General features: G+C 49.5%; 1 protein-coding gene across 1 annotated transcript in view; it reads right to left on the bottom strand.

Annotated features, from left to right (window-relative positions):
• ARHGEF10L (Rho guanine nucleotide exchange factor 10 like) overlaps nucleotides 1–18,491 on the bottom strand; it is a 164,736-nt gene that overhangs the window by 60,651 nt on the left and 85,594 nt on the right. The window contains exons 19-21 of the mRNA XM_007935629.2: nucleotides 18,291–18,418; nucleotides 16,636–16,736; nucleotides 3,997–4,118 (exon numbers count right to left, since the gene is read on the bottom strand). Of these exons, the coding sequence (XP_007933820.1) occupies nucleotides 3,997–4,118; nucleotides 16,636–16,736; nucleotides 18,291–18,418 (351 nt within the window). The remainder of the gene's footprint in view (nucleotides 1–3,996; nucleotides 4,119–16,635; nucleotides 16,737–18,290; nucleotides 18,419–18,491) is intronic.

Genomic DNA, 18,491 nt, shown 5'->3' with positions numbered 1-18,491 from the left:
AGGAACAAGCCCAGCACACACCTTCATCCAGCTTACAAAGGGCCACGGACCACACTGGGAAAGGTGTTGGGCCAGTCAGCTCCTCCCCAGCCCCAAGCCCTCCCTGGACAGCTAGAATCTGCCCTGGCTCTTATTCAACAAGCAAGGAGCCCAGGCACCTCTGCTCCTGAGGACTGCCTGGGGAAAGGGTGGGGCCGGAGGGAGGCCCAGGCGGCCAGCATGCTCCTATCTGTTCCCCATGGTAATGGGACAAGGCCCTGGCATTCCAGAGCCCTAACTCGTTTGCTGCCAGTGTGGAGCTGATGAGCACATCTGAGGAAGGAAGCAGGCACAGACAGAGAGGAATGGCATCTTGGGGCCTAGCAAATGGGGACGTGCGGGCTCTGAGGTATCCCTCGAGGTTCCGTGGGCCCATTACTGTGAAGAGCCACTCTCAGTCAGCAAGGGACCTCTTAGGGAGATAACAAGGAGGGTCCAGTGGAGCTGAGGATGCTTCCACACTACATGTCTCCAGCCTGGAAGCTCCAAATGAGGAGATCTGTGGGCCCCCATGCCCCAGGGTGCAAGGCAGCAGATAGCTCCCTGCCTCAGTGGTAGTTTCTTCCTGAAAGTCCTGGGGGTAGCACTGTCTATGACTCCAACACCTGGGTCTGGCTTGTCAGGTCTTAGCCTGCACCCTGTTATCCCCAGGAGGCCCATGCCCTAGGCAGAGACAGGAGGGTCCACAGCAAGCACCAAGGCCAAGCCAGCCACAGGGTGGGTGAGCCCCAACTCTACTCCAACGGCTCTGGCCTCCTCCCAAGGCCCATGGGTAACCCCCACACTGGGGCAATGTTTACAGACTCAATAGGCTCCCCACTAATCAATAAAGGAATACTGAGCCCTACAAAGGCTGGGCTCCCTGAGTCTTACAGAAGTAAACAGGGTCCCGGCTGCTCCCTTAAGATCTCTATGGGGAGAGCATAATGCAGGCACATATTAGCCAAGCCCCACGAGAGGAGGAAGAAGCAGGTACAGGCAGGAATGGCAGAAACTCTCCTTCCTGGTGACCCTGGACAAATAAGTCAAGTTCCTGCTCCAGGTCCAGCCTCACTTTGCCAGCTTGCTGGGGGGGCGGGGGGGTGACGGGCAGCTCCCAGCTCATCTTAGAGGGTTAACAGCTGTGAAGCACCTAGGATAGAACCTGGCACGCAGACGCTTAGTGGAAGGGTCTGCTACCATGTTGTCATGATTAAATTTTAAATATTCCTGTTCTTATTATTACTGTTGTTATTATTATTACAGCAACTGCTTACTGAGGACTGGCCACAAGTGCTAAGAACCTGACACGGTTTCCTCATTAATCCCTGAGTCAGCCTGTGCCTTGGGTAACACTCCAGCCCAAGCTGACACCATTCTCCTGGTGTTTAAGCCAAAGTCAAGGTAACATCCTCCTCGCCTTTACCCCCTGCCCTCGTCAGCTCTACCATCAGCGCAGCCCTCCCCCAGTACACATCCCGACTGTGTCCCCATCTGCCCTACCCCACTGCCTCCACCAGGGTCTCCACCAAGGCCAAGACTGGGATGAGGCAAATATGGCCCTCACTTTGGGTGCAAAGTTTAAGGGGGGGTTGCCTAAAAACATCAGTAATCAAGAAAACAGTATTTTAATTCATTTTTTAAACCAAAATTAATGCAAAAAATCCATGATGACCAAATACTAAAATTTTCAATAAAGAAAGGATCCACCCTACACTTGTACAACCCTGCCTTACTTGCCTTACCCTAATGCCAGCCCTTTCTTCACCCAAAAAAAAGGCAGCTGAGTTACAGGCCTTAGTGTGCCGATTTAATTCCTTTTCTTTTAAATATCACATTAAAATAGAATTTATCAATGGCATAACTTGAAGAATCTAATCACTGTGACTAAACTATACATGTACAAATTGTTGCGATGGTGTATGTTTTGTTAGGTATACTTTCACCACAAAATTTAAAAAAAAAAAAACATGATTCATCTTGCTTATTGAGGTTGTTGGCACTTCCCTAAATTCTGCCTCACACACTCACCTCACCCTAGTTCCACCCTCGGCCCCTCGCCCACACCAAGTCCTGCCATGTCTCAGCAGGACCCCTGTGCTGAGCTCTGGACAGGTCTCTCGGGACCCAGGATTGCCTTCTCTTGCCCTCAGTTCACTCTCACACAGCAGCCAGAGTGATCACATGATCCCCCCTAAAGTACAAAGCAGCTCATGCCAGCCCCAGGCATGATGCCATCCATGCTCTGAGGATGAAATCCAAACCCAACCCAGACCACAAGGCCAGCGTGATCTGGATCACCTGGCAGCTGGCCTCACTGAGCCACAGGCTCACTTGCTGGTCCCCAAGCAGCCACCAGCTGTCCCCATCTCAGGCCTTAGTTTGTTTGCTGGGAATATTCTTCCCCTAACCCTCACAGAGCTGCACCATCTTGATATGCAGGTCTCAGTTTAAATGCTACCTCTTTCAAGAGGCCCTCCCTGAACCCCCTGAGTGTGTGCCCCCCACCCATCTAAGTATCTATTATATCACTGGTTGATCTTCTTTATCACACATACCACTCTCGTCTATTTCCTTTTGTTGATTCATTGCTTGTCTCTCTCTACTAGACTGAAAGGGTAGGATCTTGTTCGTCTTGGTTGCCATTGGATTCCCAGTGTCTGGCACAGGGCCCAGCACACACCAGGTGCTCAAATCATTGAACAAACTTACATCTCAAGGATATGTTCTTCCAACTGTTTAGGACCCCAATCCAATCAGCATGTCTCTTGGGGGGTTATTTATCTGGTCCCACTCATCTGTCAGCTTGCCACACTGTGAAAGCTTGCATGTTGCTATGATGCTTGAAGCAGTGCCACCAGTATTTCAAATAGTAACAGGGTCACCCACAGTGGACAGGTTTCAGTGGAGCTTCCAGCTAAGACAGACTAGGAAGAAAGGCCTGGAGATCTACTTCTGAAAATTAGTCACTGAAAACCCTAGAGAGCACAGACTTAGACTCACTTAGGACATTTGCTGTATGAGCATATAACGTTTGGTGAAGTGGAGGGCCAACAAAGGTGAGGGAAGCCCTCAGTGAGACAGACTAGCACATGGCCATAAAAATGGACTCAAGCACACCAACGATCAATGAGGATGGCGCAGCACCGGGTAGCATTCCATTCTATTGTACATGGGGTCGCCATGAGTCTGAGTCACCTCGATGGCAACTAATAACAACAGGGCCCAAGCCTGCTCTCCCCTCCCCAGAGCCATGTGACCACATCTGCTTGGAGAGATGGGAGGAACAGGATGGGCGGCCGCCCCACATGGAGGGGCGAGCTCAGCCAGGACCTCACCAGATGTCAGTGGAGGCTGTGCATCCTGGTGGGTAAGACCTCAGCACCAGAATCAGACAGGACAGGGTTCCAGTGCCTGGACCTTTCCCTTACTAGTTGCATCATTTGTGGAAAATCATGTCACCTGTCTGGGCCTTAGTTTCCTTAATTGTGAAATGGACATAAAAACATCTGGGCAGAGCTCTTAGAAACATAAATCAGAATGCTGGCAAAGCACTGGAGATGCACAGCAGGTGCTTAACAGTGAGAGGCATGGAGGCTGGGGAGCATCTGGCATTAAGGGGGACCCCTGTGCCAAAGCCAGCCCCTGCCCAGAGGTGTCATAAAGGGTCCAGCCCTGCAGGATCTGGCCCAGCCACTCTGGCATCATCTGAGCTGGAGTCATGCCATCAGCTGATGAGATCAGTGCTATTTATTATCTTGAAAAGAGGAATTTTCCACTGACTTGACCCCCTGAGGTTGTTTATCCCTATTTCTTACTGCAAAAACTGGCTCCTGGAGCAACAGAGGACTTGAGGGACAAAATCAATAGGAGTCACAATGCTGGACCTGGACCTGGATCTCTCTTGTGGATGGTACCACCTGGACACTCAGGCTCTCCTGGGCAAGGGGATGCCTCAGCGAGACCCACTCCACTCACCTGCAGGTTGAGGGCCCGGGAGGAGAAGGCAGGAACGCAGCAGGCCAGAATAGGGCACCAGAACGGGGCTTTGCTCTTCTTGTCCTCGTCAGGACACAGCCACCCGGGCTGGTTCTCCTCCCCTGTGGCAAGAGGAAGGAGGGGGTGAAGCTGGCCAGAGTCCAAGGATGGTTAGGCAGGGAGCCAAGGCCCAGCCTGCACAGTGGCCTGCATTGGCTAATCAGTCATTCCCACCTCCAGCCCTGCTGTCTGAGATGAAACCTAGACTCGTTCCAGACTTGGCACGGGGTCCCCTAGGCAGGGCATCAGGAAACCAAGTGTTTGAGTCTCAGCTTGACCGCCCTTTAGCTGAGCAACCTCATGAAAATCACTGCAACTCTCTGAGCCTCAGTTTGCTCACCTATAGAATGAAACACACAAACAAACCCATTGCCATCGGGTCAATTCTAACTCATGGCAACTCCACATGTGTCAGAGCGGAACTGTGCTCTATGTGGCAGTCAATGACTATGATTTTTCAGAAGCAGATCTCCAGGCCTTTCTTCTACAGCACTGCTGGGTTGTTCTGAACTGCCAGACTTTCCATTAGTAGTAGCACAAACTGTTTGCACCACTCAGGTACCATCCTTATAAAACAGGTAAAAATTCCTTCCTCCTGAAGTTGTTGTGAGGATCAGATGAAGTAATAGATAAGAAAGGGCTTCAAAAAACGTTAACAATGCTCAGCACATATAAGCTAACGGTGCTTTTATATTTGTTTGTGATGATGGCAATGAGGAAAAATCTCTCTCCTGATTCCCTGGAGGCTACCCTGAAATCTAGGAAGTCATCTGACTCTCAGGTCCCCCAAGTCACAAGGCATGTGTTAAACATACAGATTAAAAGTACCTAAGTATTAAGTGAAAAGTACTTGACTAAGAATAAACCCACCCATCTGTGGTCAGCAGATTTTTGACAAGGGGGCTAAGTCCATCTGATGAAGAAAGAAGTCTCTTCAATACATGGTGCTGGGAAAATTGGGTTTCCACATGCAGAAATATGAAACAGGATCCTTGCCTCACACCATACACAAAAATCTGAACGTCATTAAGGACCTAGATGTGAAAACTAAAACCATAAAATTCTTAGAAAGACAAGCAGAGGCAACACTTTCTGGCCAAGCTTTCAACAAAGGATTATCTAATATAATAACAAAAGCACTAACAGCAAAAGACAAACAAATAAATGGAACCTCATAAAAATTAAAAGAAAAACTTTTGTTTATCACAAGACTTTACCAAAAAAGTGAAAAGACAAGCTATTGACTGGGAGAATATCAGAAACCATATATTCAACAAGAATCTAATAACCAAAATATAGATAAAACTTCAACAACTTAACGACAAAAAGACAACCCAATCATAAAAGGGGTAAAGGACTTAGACATTTCACCAGAGAGGACATTCAAATGACCACTAAACACATGAAAAGATCCTCAGTGTCATTAGCCGTCAGAAAGATGCAAATCAAAATCACAATGAGAAACCATTTCACTCCCACTAGGATGTGGGAGCTCTGGTAGCATAGTGGCTAAGACACTTGCCTGCTAACCAGAGGGCTGGCGGTTCAAACCCACCAGCCACTCCTCGGAAGGAAGGTTGGGCAATCCTACTTCCGTAGTGATACTGCCTCGGAAACCCAAGGAGGGGTCGCTATGAGTCGGGTTTGACTCGGGTTTGACTCGGGTTTGACTCGACGGCAGATAACAACAACAACAGGATGGCTAAGGAAAAAAACAACAGGAAATAACAAACATTGGGCAAGGAGGTGGGGGAAAGTGGAACCCTTATCTATTGCTGGTGGGAATGCAAAATGGTACAGCCATTGTGGAAAACAGTGTGGCAGTTCCTCAAAAAAAAACAAGCAATTCCACTCCTCAGTATTTATCTGAAAGACTTGAAAGCAGAGACTCAAACAGATACTTGTTTACCAATGTTCACTGCAGCCTGTTCACGACAGCTGAAAAGTGGGAACAGCCTAAATGCTCATCAACAGATGAATAGATAAATAAAATGTGGTACATACATACAGTGGAATACTACTCAGCCAGTGGGAGAAATGAGGTCTTGATACATAATACAATATGGATGAAGCTTGAAGATCTTATGCTGAGTGAAATAAGCCAATCACAAAAGGACAAATATTGTATGACCTCAGTTATATAAAAAGACAACAAAAAGCACATGCACAGAGACCAAAGTTTATTGGTGGTTACCAGGGGCAAGAGGGAGGGGGCACAGGGGAGTTATTGGTAAGAGAAAAATTAAAGGTAGGGTTGTGCAGCCGATTACACCCACTCCTTACTTAATGACATGGTTAGGTTCTAACGACCAGGCAGTTATGTGAACATTGGTGTGATAATGAAGGACAACTACATTACCTCACCCCCTCACCTACACTATGAACATCCCAACGGGCCCCTGCTGAGGTCACCTGCCACATTGCTTCCCCCTCCCCAATGTCACCTCAGGAGAACTCAGCCCCCACCATCACCTACAGAAGGGCTGCCCGCTCTTCCAGAGCCAGGGTGGCCCAAGTGCTACCTCCCTCCAACCCGAGTCCCCTCCCTCTCCTGCCCTCACTGTACTTTGAGGATGGGTGGCCCCAGCTCACCCCTGAACAAGCTTAAAATATCCTTGGTGGCTTTACTAGGGGTGGGGGGCTTCCTCTCTATAGACTGGAGGGCCTGCGCACTGCAATGGGGATGCACACTGCCCACTGGGTCTTCCCACCAGCCCCTTGCCCGATCATTCCCCAGCCCTGGGAATCATTCCCCACTAGGTAGCCCTGCCCCTTTCCCCATGTGCCCTAAGAATTGATAATCCAGAGCTTCCTCCAAGGCTGTAACAGCCAAGCCCAGTCTCTGTCTGCCCTTGACCTCAAATTGCAGTTGTTGCTTGTCATTCACCCACTGATACCTCCTCCACCCAGGTAGCCTGCCCCACCTTCCCCTGTTCCTGCCCAAGAGGGGGCATCAAGGAAGCATAAGGGGCTGCACAAGTGCCAGTTAGCTGACATGGGGTCCCACAGTTCTGGGTACCCTAGTGCCCCATCTCAGGTCTCCTTTTAATGATGGCCTGCCTGTTCATGCTGCCCAGTGAGGCTGGGAATAGGGGCAAGATCTCAGTGTTCCACTTCCTACCAGCACCAAGAGCAACTCACCTTCAGGACACCAGATGCCACTGCCCCAGCCTCAGCCCACTGTGGGCATCCAAGACCAGCATCCTGTCCCCGCTGGCCCCACTCCAGTACCCCCTCCGGTCCACCCAGCACCCCAGCAGAGACTGGACCCCTTCCCCCCTCCTGGGTAGTAAAATACTATGCAACATGAACCTCCTTTCTACGTGCATATGAGGTCCAATGGTCAGGGACCCTGACAGGGACCTCAGCGTTCATCACTGCCAGACGTACGTCATTAATGCACAGAACAGTTGAATAGTATATTTTTTACTGTTGCCGTAAATGCAAAATGTCAGATAATGAGATAGTCAATAAGTGAGGAGTAGGTGTATTCCAATTTCCATCAGTAAGTTGTACATCTATAAAAAGTTGGATTGGCAAAAGCTGTGTGATAGATATATTTACAACAATGACAAAAAAAAAAAAAAAAGAGTAGCTCCAGGACCGCTCATTACAACCAAACACCTCATGGGATTTGATTCCTTGGTTAAGAGGTTTATGGTCATGTTTCATGGGACATTCCAGTTAAGTGGCCTAATATGCCTAAAATTGTGTTTAGTGCTTCTATCTACCTCCTAATTCATTGTGTAATCCCTGGGGTCTTAAAAGTTTGCAAGCAGCATCCAAGGCACAGCAAATGGTCTCTATTCACTTGGCACAAGAGAGGAAGCAGGAAAAGGAGGAAGAATGGAATGTGTGGCTAATGCCTCCATGAACAACTAACCGCCTTCTCCGACGTGACAGAAGAACTGGATGGCTCAGATCAATCAACCTCAGGAGATTGGAAGAGCAGCATTTGTACAGAGGGAAAGCTGGACAGACAGGAATGCATGGATAAGAAGGACGGAGGGAAGGGGAAGTCACAGGGAGGAAACGTGAGGAGAGCTGTTCACTGTTGGGATTGTAATTGGTGCTGTGAAACCAAATGTACATGAACTGCTGAGAGTAAAACAAATCTGCTTTGTAAATTTGCACCCAAATCACAATTTAAAACAAAATTTAAAAAAAGAACTGAATGGTACCCAGCTACCATTACTGAGTATTTTGATCAAAAATTCCATAGAAGAATCCTGATCAAAAGGGGAAAAAAGCAGAACAGATTTTCAAATCCTCAAGGTCTCTAGGCTTTCTAGAGCCATACAGGGTAGATGAACCCCTGAGACTATTGCCCTGAGATAATCTTTAAAACTTCAACCAAAAATACCCTTTGAAGTCATCCTAAAACTGAACAACAGCTTAACTTAACCAGTGAAAAAAAAGGTCTGCCTTAAGCACTATGCTCTTTCAAGAACTATCCATGTGGGATCACACTGACAACAGCAACTCAAAAGCTTAGATAGGAACCAGAGAGGGCAGCGAGTTTATGTTAATGGGGGAGGAACGACTCAGAAAAGGAGGGTGAGAACAGTTGCACCACTTGCAGAATGTAATAAATGTGACTGAATTATGTATGTAGAAACTGTTGAATTGGAGTACGTATTGCTGTGTATATTCTCAACAACAACAAAATAAATATAATTTAGAAGAAATAAAGAAAGTATTTGACTGAAGTCACATCCATGGCCAGTGCCCAGGTTTGGACCCAGGCTTGTCTGACTGCCAACACTGTGCTCTTTGTACTAAACCAGGCCGTCTTCCAGCAAAAGGACCCTCACAGAGGTTGCTCTGTCACAAAGGTCCATGGACATGCTCACGGTGACCCTGGAGGACAATGAGGAGGTAGCTCTGCCTGAGAGACAGGACTGCTGGACAGGGTGGGGCACCCATGTGAGAGGGACCACTACTGCAATGACATCAAGCAGGGGGTGCCTGGAGCTTTGGAAATGGGAGGAGAGGTCATCAACGTAACTGCTGTGACATCAGCCTACCCAGCCCCCCATATGGCTCCTTGGTGACAAAGCAGCAGCAGGAATCTAGGCACACAGGACTCTGCCTGAGGAAGGGTCAGCTCGGTACACTCAGTGCCCACAACACACAGGGCCTCCTGGTCAGTCTTCCCTGCTAACTACTGCTCCCTGCAGTCAGTGCCCTACAATAGCCAGACCTGTCCTGTTAAGACTTCAACTGGAGCACGCTCACATTAAAGTTTAATAGTAGTTACCAGGGGCTGAGGGAGGGATAAAGGGAGAGTCATTATTTAGGAAGCAATGAGTTTGTTTATGGTAATGGGAAGTTTGGCAACAGATATTGGTGACAATTGCATCACATGATCAATGTCATGGATGTATATGTGAAAAATGTTGGATTTACAAATATATATTTTGTACCACAGGAGACTTGTCTTAGCAACTTAAACAGGATGAGCCCCGGCCTGTTTGCTCTGCCTGGAATGTTGTTCCCTCTACTCTCTCAAGGGCTGGCTCTCGTCCTCCCAGGGAAGGTCCCATGTCCACTGTCCCTGAGAACTGTCCAATCATTCTCAGCCCCATCAGTATCATCACCCTTACAACTCACAACTCTTTGACCACCTACCTTTGTATGCATGCACACACACTCCCCTACCACAATGGTGTTCCATGAGGGACCCTTCCACACTGCTTTCTTCCTATACTATGTCCCACCCCCTCACACAGTGCCAGACATACAACAGTACGTTTCTGTGGCATGAATTGTGTCTCTTTCCTCAGAGCCTTTGTTTCTGGATTTGTCCAGTTCATCTCTGGCTTCTTTCACCAAGAAGAAACATTTTCCTCAGGTCAAACACTGCACTGTATTGTGCACAGAGAAGGGCTGGGCGCATGTGAGGAGTGGCCACCATGGAAACAGCTCCTGCGCCCCACACATGGCAAGCACTCGGTAAATGCCACTAGCAACAACGAATGATGGCGTCCGAGTGTCTGTCACAGAAAGGAGATGAGATGAGGTGGCAGGTGTGGAAGCTCTTTGAAAAGTGAAAGACACTCGCAAATGTCGGGCATCATTATGGGAACAACCTCCTTCCCCCGGAGGCACCCATACCCGTCACCACACCAGCTACCACCATGCTCATCAGACTCACTCCTGCTGGGGGCAGGGGAAGGGGGATGATAAGTGATGAGGGAGGGAGTGGGCTGAGGGCTGAACTCTCTCTCTCCACGCACTTGCCCAGCGGTGTCCTCCAGGTTAGGTACTCTGCCACACTGGGCCCTGGAGACCAGACTAAGTCACATAAAAACTGGGCCCTGCCACCAAGGAGGCAAAGTCAATATGGAGGAAGCCATCAGGGAACCATAGCACCAGATCAGTGTCATTGAAACTGAATGGCTCTATGTGAACAGCATGTCACAGTTCACAAAGCTCTGTCCCACACACTGTCTTGTTTCATTCTCACAGACACCACCATCAGTCCCCAGCTGCCATCAGATTGACTCCAACTCATGGTGACTGCATGTGTGTCAGAGTAGAACTGTGTCCCCATAGGGTTTTCAGTGGCTGACGTTTTGGAAGTAGAAAGCCAGGCTGTTCTTCCGAGGTGCCCCTGCATGAATTGGAACCTCCAACCTTTTAGTTAGCAGCCAAGCATGTTAACCTTTTGCACCTCCCAGGGACTTCACAAACACCACAGGAAGTGGGTATTCCCAATCCCATTCCACAACTGGGAAACAGGGGTTCAGGGAAGCCCAAGGAAGGGCCAGGAGCTCAGTAATGAGTCCTGTGGGGTGCTCTACACAGTGCCTGCAGCTCAGTGGCAGTAATGGAGAGGGTGCACCCTGTGGGCAGGGCTCATCCAGAGCATCTATGACATAGCCCATGAGATGGCTCTCAGTCAAGCCCTGGGTAGCAGATAAAGACAGACAGGACTCAAGCATCCATTCTTACTCTCAAGAAACTTATACTGAAGCAGCCCCTTGCTTTGACCATGTGGAACCAGGCAGAGCGCTCATCCACAGTTCCTCATCCAGGAGACTCCTGGAGTGCAGTGGGGAGCATGACCTCCACCCCATCCCACGCCTCCCCTGCACCACAGTGCCCCCAAGCTCATCTCCAGTACTTCTCTCTCCACTCCACATGCCCACAGCCCATCAAATCCTGGCAATTTATTATTATATATATTTTTTAATGATCTGACCTTCTCCTGCCAGATGGTGCCTTCACTGCCTGCGACTGGGAACGTTAAAAGAGAATGGAGTTGTTGTTCCCCATCTGCCACTGCCATTGTTCCCATCACAAAATGGGAGCGGCTGAGACCAAATTAGAAGGCTGTTGCCGCTGAAAATTGAAAGCCCGCTTGGGATAACTGACATTAAGAACTGGCACCAATGACACAGCCCCAATTTCCCACTGATATTATTAAGTAGGGGCTTATTTAACATTGCCCAACAATGTTCACCAGTGCCCACTGAACACAAGGGCACCCAATGGGGTAGGGGGGCAGTTTCAGGGTGGAGGTCATGTCCCCTTTGGCTCCCCAAGGCCTCAAACAACCCTTCCAACTCTGGGGGCTGACTCTATTAGAAAAGACCAGGAAAATCCCAACTCAGTCTCCAACCTACTGTGTGACACTAAACAGGATCCTTAACCTCTCTGAGCCTATTGTCTCCTTGGGAAAAATCAGAAAAATGATCCCAACAATTTGGAGCTGTTGTGAGCAATGGAAGGAATATCATATAAAGCCTAGCATATAACAGGCACTGAGATAATCTTTAAGCCTTCAAACAAAAATCTCCCCTGAAGTCCTCTTAAAACCAAACAATAGCTTAGCTTAACTAGAAAAGAATGTCTGCTTTGAGCGTCATGGTCTTTCAAGTTCTCTCTGTATGGGATCAAATTGACAACAGCAACTCGAAAGATTAGACAGGAACCTTAGGGGGCAGTGAGTTTATATTAATAGGGACGAATAATTCAGAAAAGGAGGGTGAGAATGGTTGCACAACTCAAAAATGTAGTCAATGTCACTGCATTGGATGTGTAGAAACAGCTGAATTGGTGTATGTTCTCTGCTGCCTATATTCTCAGTAACAACAACAACAAATAAAATGAATTCTAAAAAATAAAATATATATAGTCCCTATTAATAATATGCCTAGAATCCTTGGGTGGTACAAATGGTTAATGTGCTCAGCTACTAACTGAAAGCCCATCAAAGATGCCTAGGAAGAAAGGCCTGGTGACCTACTTCCAAAAATCAGCCACTGGAAACTCTATGGAGCACAGTGTCACTGAGATTGACTCAATGGTAACTGGTTAATAACATGCCAAGAGTATTATCAAGGGTGGCTGTCCATGGGGTCACCCTTCACCACCAGGCTGAGCCTACCTCTTACCCTGCCCTGCTTCTGTGGCCTAATCTGCCTCCAAACTCCTCCTGTGCTCCATTTCTTCACTAGGCCTCTTCTCTGCTGCCCCGAATAGACGGCCTAACTGCTCTTCCCCATCTTCCCAAGTCTGAAGACACCTTCAAGGCCCCCTCACACCTCCTGAGCGCCAGGTGCCCTACTGGCCACAGCACCAGACATCAGAGCTGAGTGGGACTCCAGCAAGCATTTCTCTAACCCACATTCACTGCAGAGACACAGTGGAGTCCAGAGAAGCCAGGTGAGTGGCCAAGGTCACCCACTGGGAGAAAACCCAAGTCAGACCCCAAGGTCAAGGTCCTTAGCCACTCACACAGGAGAGCAAATCCACCACTAGGAGCCTGGGCAGAGCCTGGCACTGACCTCTGGGGAAGTTGCAAGGGTTAGAGAAGATGAGGTTTGGGAGGTACGAGCACCTGGCTGGGCCATGTTCAGGACTCAGGAACTGGAATCATCACCAGGTAGACCTGGCATGACTACGAAGACTGAGAGCTGGAACCAAACTGGAGGCAGCAGGGGAGTCAGCAGGCCTGCATTTAAATGCATAGCCATGAACTTCATGGACATGTCCCTGTGATGGTAGAATCAGGAATTCCAGGCCTCGGTCTTCTCAGCTGGTGGGAGCATGGAGAGTAGCAGATGGGAGGGGCTCTAGGGCCATGATGTATAATGCTTTGAAAGCTACAGAGGTGGAAAGGCGGTGGGGAAGGAGCCCCAGACATCCCCATCCTCGCCTCTTCCTTCTCTGGGGCATTGCATCTGCAACTCTTTTTCCAAGCCTTTATGAAGTGGGAGACTATCGGAGAAGAGGTGGGAGGTGTCCTGGCCCTATTGTACACTAAACTGTGTTTGTGTGACCCTGGGCCAGTCACTTCCAATCTTGAAATGAGGACACATCTGTCCGAGAACTTTCCTCATGGTCCTCACACAGCAGATGCTGGCTGTTCTGGCAGCTTCTGGGCCATACCCCCCACACTCTTGCAAGGGCCCTACCAAAGAATATTATCCTTGGTGCCATTTTCAGATGGAGAATCCAAGGCCTCTAAAAACTAAAACCAAACACAATGCCATCAAGTCAATTCCTACTCAAGGTAAGCCCATGTGTTACAGAGCAGCCTGTGCTTCATAGCCCAGAGAAGGAGCTCTAGTGGCTTAGTGCCTAAGGTATTTGATTGCTAGGTAGAAGGCTGGAGGTTCAAACCCACCAGCACAACCTGAGAAACCCAAAGGGGGTCACTATGAGTCAGAATCGACTCCATGAAAGTGAGTTTGGCTTGTGCTTCATAGTGTTTTCTTGGCTGTAATCTTTATGGAAGCAGATCACCAGGCCTTTCTTCCGCAGTGCCACTGGGTGGGTTTGAACCGCCAACCTTTAGGTTAGTGGTTAAGCATATAATTTGTGCTACCTAGACATCCTCCAAGGCATCCAGAGGTTAAATAATTTAACGGAGGCCACAGAACTGGTAAGCCACAGAGGGGGAATCCAGGCTGACTTACTGTATTTCGTGCAGTACTAAGCATGACCCTTCCCACCTCTCAAGCCCTCCTGTATGCCTGAGGTCACAAAAGGTGAGAGGGGAGGGCACCATGGAGATCCAATCCAACCTTTTCATCCATAAGCGAGACAGCAGGGGCTCAAGAGGTCTGCCTCGATCAGAACCACACAAGGTGGTGGCAATGCTGGGGTTGCACTGGGTTGCCAGACTCCCCCGGGCCCCCACCCTTCCAAGGGGCAGTACTCTCCCATCTGTCCCAGTCCCCACTGCACCCTCCTCCAGCCCCACTCCTTGGTGGATTAAGATCTTGGCACATGAAGAGAAATGGGGTGGTCACAGAGACAGGAAGACACTGGGGGCAGGGTGGATTAAAGGAATCACATCTTTTGTGAATAAATGTTTTTAACATATTCTGTTTCTAACAGGCTCATATTATTTTCCCCTCCCACCAGGCACTGCAGATAAAAAAACAAACTAGCAAAATAAAAGGAACAAATTATTCAAGCCCCAGGGGATCCTAGGCATTCAAATAAGATTTCAAATGACTCTCCCTCTATTAAAACTTTGCTGCAGTGAATCTGTGTGCAGATAAGGCGGCTGAGCATCTTCACAGGCTGCACAAGAGCTGGTCCCCACATCCACAGGCTCCTCCCCTCCCCACCACGCAACAAAGCGTCTTGGGTTCAAACAGTTTTATCCTCCTTGAAAGCAGGTGTACGAACAGGGCTCTGGTCGCAGTAAGAAGGGGTGTGTGTGGTTGGGGGCCTGCCAGGGAGAATGCTGCAGCCTTCCCATGGTAGAACTCCCACAGTCCTCTGCAGGGACTGGACAGTCTCTGCTTAGGCTCTTCCATGGCTTGCTCCATCCTCTGAAGGCACTTGGTCACCCAGGAACATTGGAGTGGAAGCTCAAGCAGCATCAGTACTAGATCCAAGAAGGGACTGGCCACGGGGAGGCCTCTGATCCAGGCTCCTCGGTAGCCACAACCTTCTCTTCTTCCTCACCCCACCTCTACTCTTACCCACTGATGCCCTTCCACACGACAGCCAGAAGGAGCCATTTACTGGAAAGAGGATCATGACATGATCAAGCTGTCAGTGCTACAACAAATAGTTCCCCCAGAGCAAACTCCATACACCTCACCCTGGCTTTCTGGAAAACCTACTCCCAAATGCACTCCCACCCCCACCCTCTCTCTGGCTCACTAGCTCTGGCCACTCTGGGTTTCTTGTCCTCACCTCAGGGCCTTTGTACCTGCTGTTCCCAAAGCCTGGATCACTTTGCCCTAGACTGTCACACTTCAGGTCTCCACTCAGCTGTCACTTCCTCAGAGGCCTTCCCTGACAGGAGCACTGACCCCCACACTCGTAACAGCTCCATCTGTCCACCCAGCTTCATCCTCTCCACAGTACAACCTCTCCCTGATGGTCTGCTCCTTACTTCATGTCTGCCTGCCCCTCATAGACTGTAAGTTCCTCGAGGACAGGCCTCTTTCCGTTTTTGTCATTGCCAGGTCCCTTGTGCCTAAAATTACTGGAGAGACTCAAATATTATTTTAATTAATGAAAGCCAGTGATGAAGGTCCTACTTGCTTCCAAAAATATTAAAGAACCTATTAGAAATAGATGTTTACCTATAAAAAGATCACACCATAAACAAAAACAATAAAACAAAATAAAAGGATGTCCCTGCTATCAGCTGGAATCATCGAGCTGGTATTCTAGTTATGTCATAGGTAATAAAAGCTCTATCACTAGACATAAATAAATAACCATAACCGACGACTGTGGCTTGGTAGACAGAATCTCACCAACTTGAGGGAGCAGAGAGGACAGGGAATGGGCACTGGAGGCAGGCTGCCCAGAGTCCAAATCCCAGCTCTGCCATCCTGCTGTGTGACCTCAGACAAGTCACTGTACTTCTCTGGGCCCCAGGTTCCTCAACTGTAAAAAGAAGTTCACAACAGGCCTTCCTCATAGAGAAAAAGATGTATGTAAAAGACTTAGAAAAATGCTTGCCACAGAGGAAGTACTCTAAATACAAATGTTGTTCATTCTCTGTTAGAAGACAGAACTAACAGGAAAACACAATAATTAAGAGGTCCTTGGTTGAGAATTAGTTTAGTCTAATCCCCATCATTGGGGGAGGGAGGTGATTGCTTTATTGAGATGTAATCCACCTATCATAACCTTCACCTCTGTAAAGTGTATATACAGTTCACTGGTTTTTAGTGTAGTCCAAGTTGGGCAACCATCCCCATTACCTGCTTTTAGAAATCTTTCATCGCTTCCCAGGAAGAAAACCTGTACCCATTAGCCACTTGTCATTCTTCTCTCCCCCACCCCCTGACAACTACTAATTTACTTTCAGTCAACTCCCATCATTTTACAGATGGGTAAACTGAGGCTCAGAGAGGAAAGTGACTTGCCCAAGGTCACTAAGCAGAATGGAGCCTCAGAACTCAGAACTCTGGCTCCAGTCCTTTCCCTACCACCCTACCTCCCTCCAGCCCAGAGCCGCCCTGCCCCTCATTGACCCTGGACAGCCCCCCTGCACATACACACACACACACACACACACACACACACACCCCACACACATCATCTCTCTGCACCCCTACCACTAAAGTACCTCCTTATGATTTTACTCACGGAGTCCTATCTTGGCCAAGTGCAACCTGTTGACCCAGGAGATCTTGCTCAGGGGGTTGGGGGTGATGAAGACCACCATGAAGCTGATGGGGCGGCCAGACCTGTGGAGAGAGGGGCACAGGCAGGCATCTGAGTGTCTTTGGAGGTGGGGGCGCCTGGCTCACCTAGGCACTCACACAGTTCATCCCTTGACCCATGTGCCCCAGAAGGAGCAAGGGCTAATCAGACTGATCCCACATTGTGCCAAAGGCTCAGGCCCCTCCCTTTACCCAGTGTAGCCCCAGGAGGGAGGTTCTCCTCACCCAAGGCTTGGGCACAAAGCAGAGCGAGGGATCAGGCCCTCTGCAGGCCCAGACATGAAAGGCCTTTCCAAGGCTTTACCTGGCCACCTCCTCCTGCCTCAGGATGCTTCCACAGACCTCGTCAAACATCTGACTATACATCTGACGCCCCCCAGAGAACGAGCCTCTGAAGGGAGGAACGGGGCTCCCTAGGCTCTGTTCCTGGCACCCAGCAAAGTGTTTGCCAAATGGACACATGAATGAATGAAGAAATGAGTGAGTGGGGGTGAGCACAAGCTTGCGGTAGCTAAGGGTCAATGCTGCCACTACACTGCCCCGCACCTTCGAGCAGCAGGGTCCCCTCCAAATTCTCTGGGGCCTGCTCTCCAGTGTGAGTCGTCCCAGACTCCTGAGAGGTACGGGGGGAGAAGAGAGTACAGGGAGGGCAAGGCAGCTGCCTGCGGCTGCTGGGCAGGCCCACAGCAGGCGGGCTAGGGCTCAGAGCTGGATGCAGTCTTGCCCCTGCATTCAGGGCTCGCGGCCCTGCCTCCAGCTACAGAGCTCCCATCTCCCCTTTGCAGCCACTGCACTTGGAACACTATCCTCTACCTTTCCCCAGCTCGGAGGCCATAACCTGGGCTTTAGGCCCCCTCCCCACACCAGCTGAAGCTTCAGAGTCAAACCCCATAGGAAGCCAGCTCTACTCCTTCTGATGAGGCCTTGGGCCTGTCACGTAACTCTCTGAATCTCACCTATAAAATGAGGATAAGAATGCCTGCCCTGTAGAGGAACAGAGGGGTAACACGTGTATAGTACTGGACACCATCAGTGCTCAATCCAGGCTAGTCCATCTCCTCCACTTCCACCTCTACCACCACCACCACCACCCCCATCTAAGCAGGGACACCCAGCCAAGTCTGTCACTAACTCCACAAACATCAGTTAAAGGTTTCCTGTGCAGAAACTCCTATGCTGGGTGTCTGGGGCAGAGGCAGTGCTGGTGGGAAGTTGGGTCCCCGGAGAGGAGACTTAGGGCCTGACCCCAAGGGAATCCACAGTCTGATGTGAGTGAACAGGGCACAACACAAAGGGACCCAATCAAAGGCAGAGTGCCAAGTATCCTAGCAGAGGACTGGGCCTGCCCAGGATAGCACCCGGTGGTTCATTCATTCATTTATTCAAGTCTTTCCATGAGCACCTACTATATGCCAGGCACTGTGCTAGGCATGGCCTGCAGTGCATACATACCTACTTCCATCACAGCAATCTCAACAAATAAGATGATTCCAGGTAGCCCCACCTGAGTCTCCCACTCCTTCGGTGGCCCAGCCCAGGCAGCAGCCCTTCCCGCACCCAGCCCCTGCCTCCTCTCACTTGTCAGGTTTCCCAGGGAGCAGGAGCCTGAGGCGGCACTTGTTGGCTGAGTGGATTTCCTCCTCCTTCACCCGCATTAGCCTCTGCAGGGCCAGGCACCAGTCTTGAGCCACAGTCATGTTCAAGTTCTAGGAGTAAGGAGGCCAATGAGGTCACCCCCCAGCCCCCTGGCTTTCCAAGAGCCAAATCAGATCCGACAAC

Source organism: Orycteropus afer, unplaced genomic scaffold (genome assembly GCF_000298275.1).
Source record: "Orycteropus afer afer isolate SDZICR_OR568_19922 unplaced genomic scaffold, OryAfe1.0 scaffold00031, whole genome shotgun sequence".
In the NCBI taxonomy this organism is placed as follows: Eukaryota; Metazoa; Chordata; class Mammalia; order Tubulidentata; family Orycteropodidae; genus Orycteropus; species Orycteropus afer.
The sequence above is the reverse complement of the archived record's forward strand: the minus strand, read 5'-3'. Positions and strand labels throughout refer to the sequence as shown.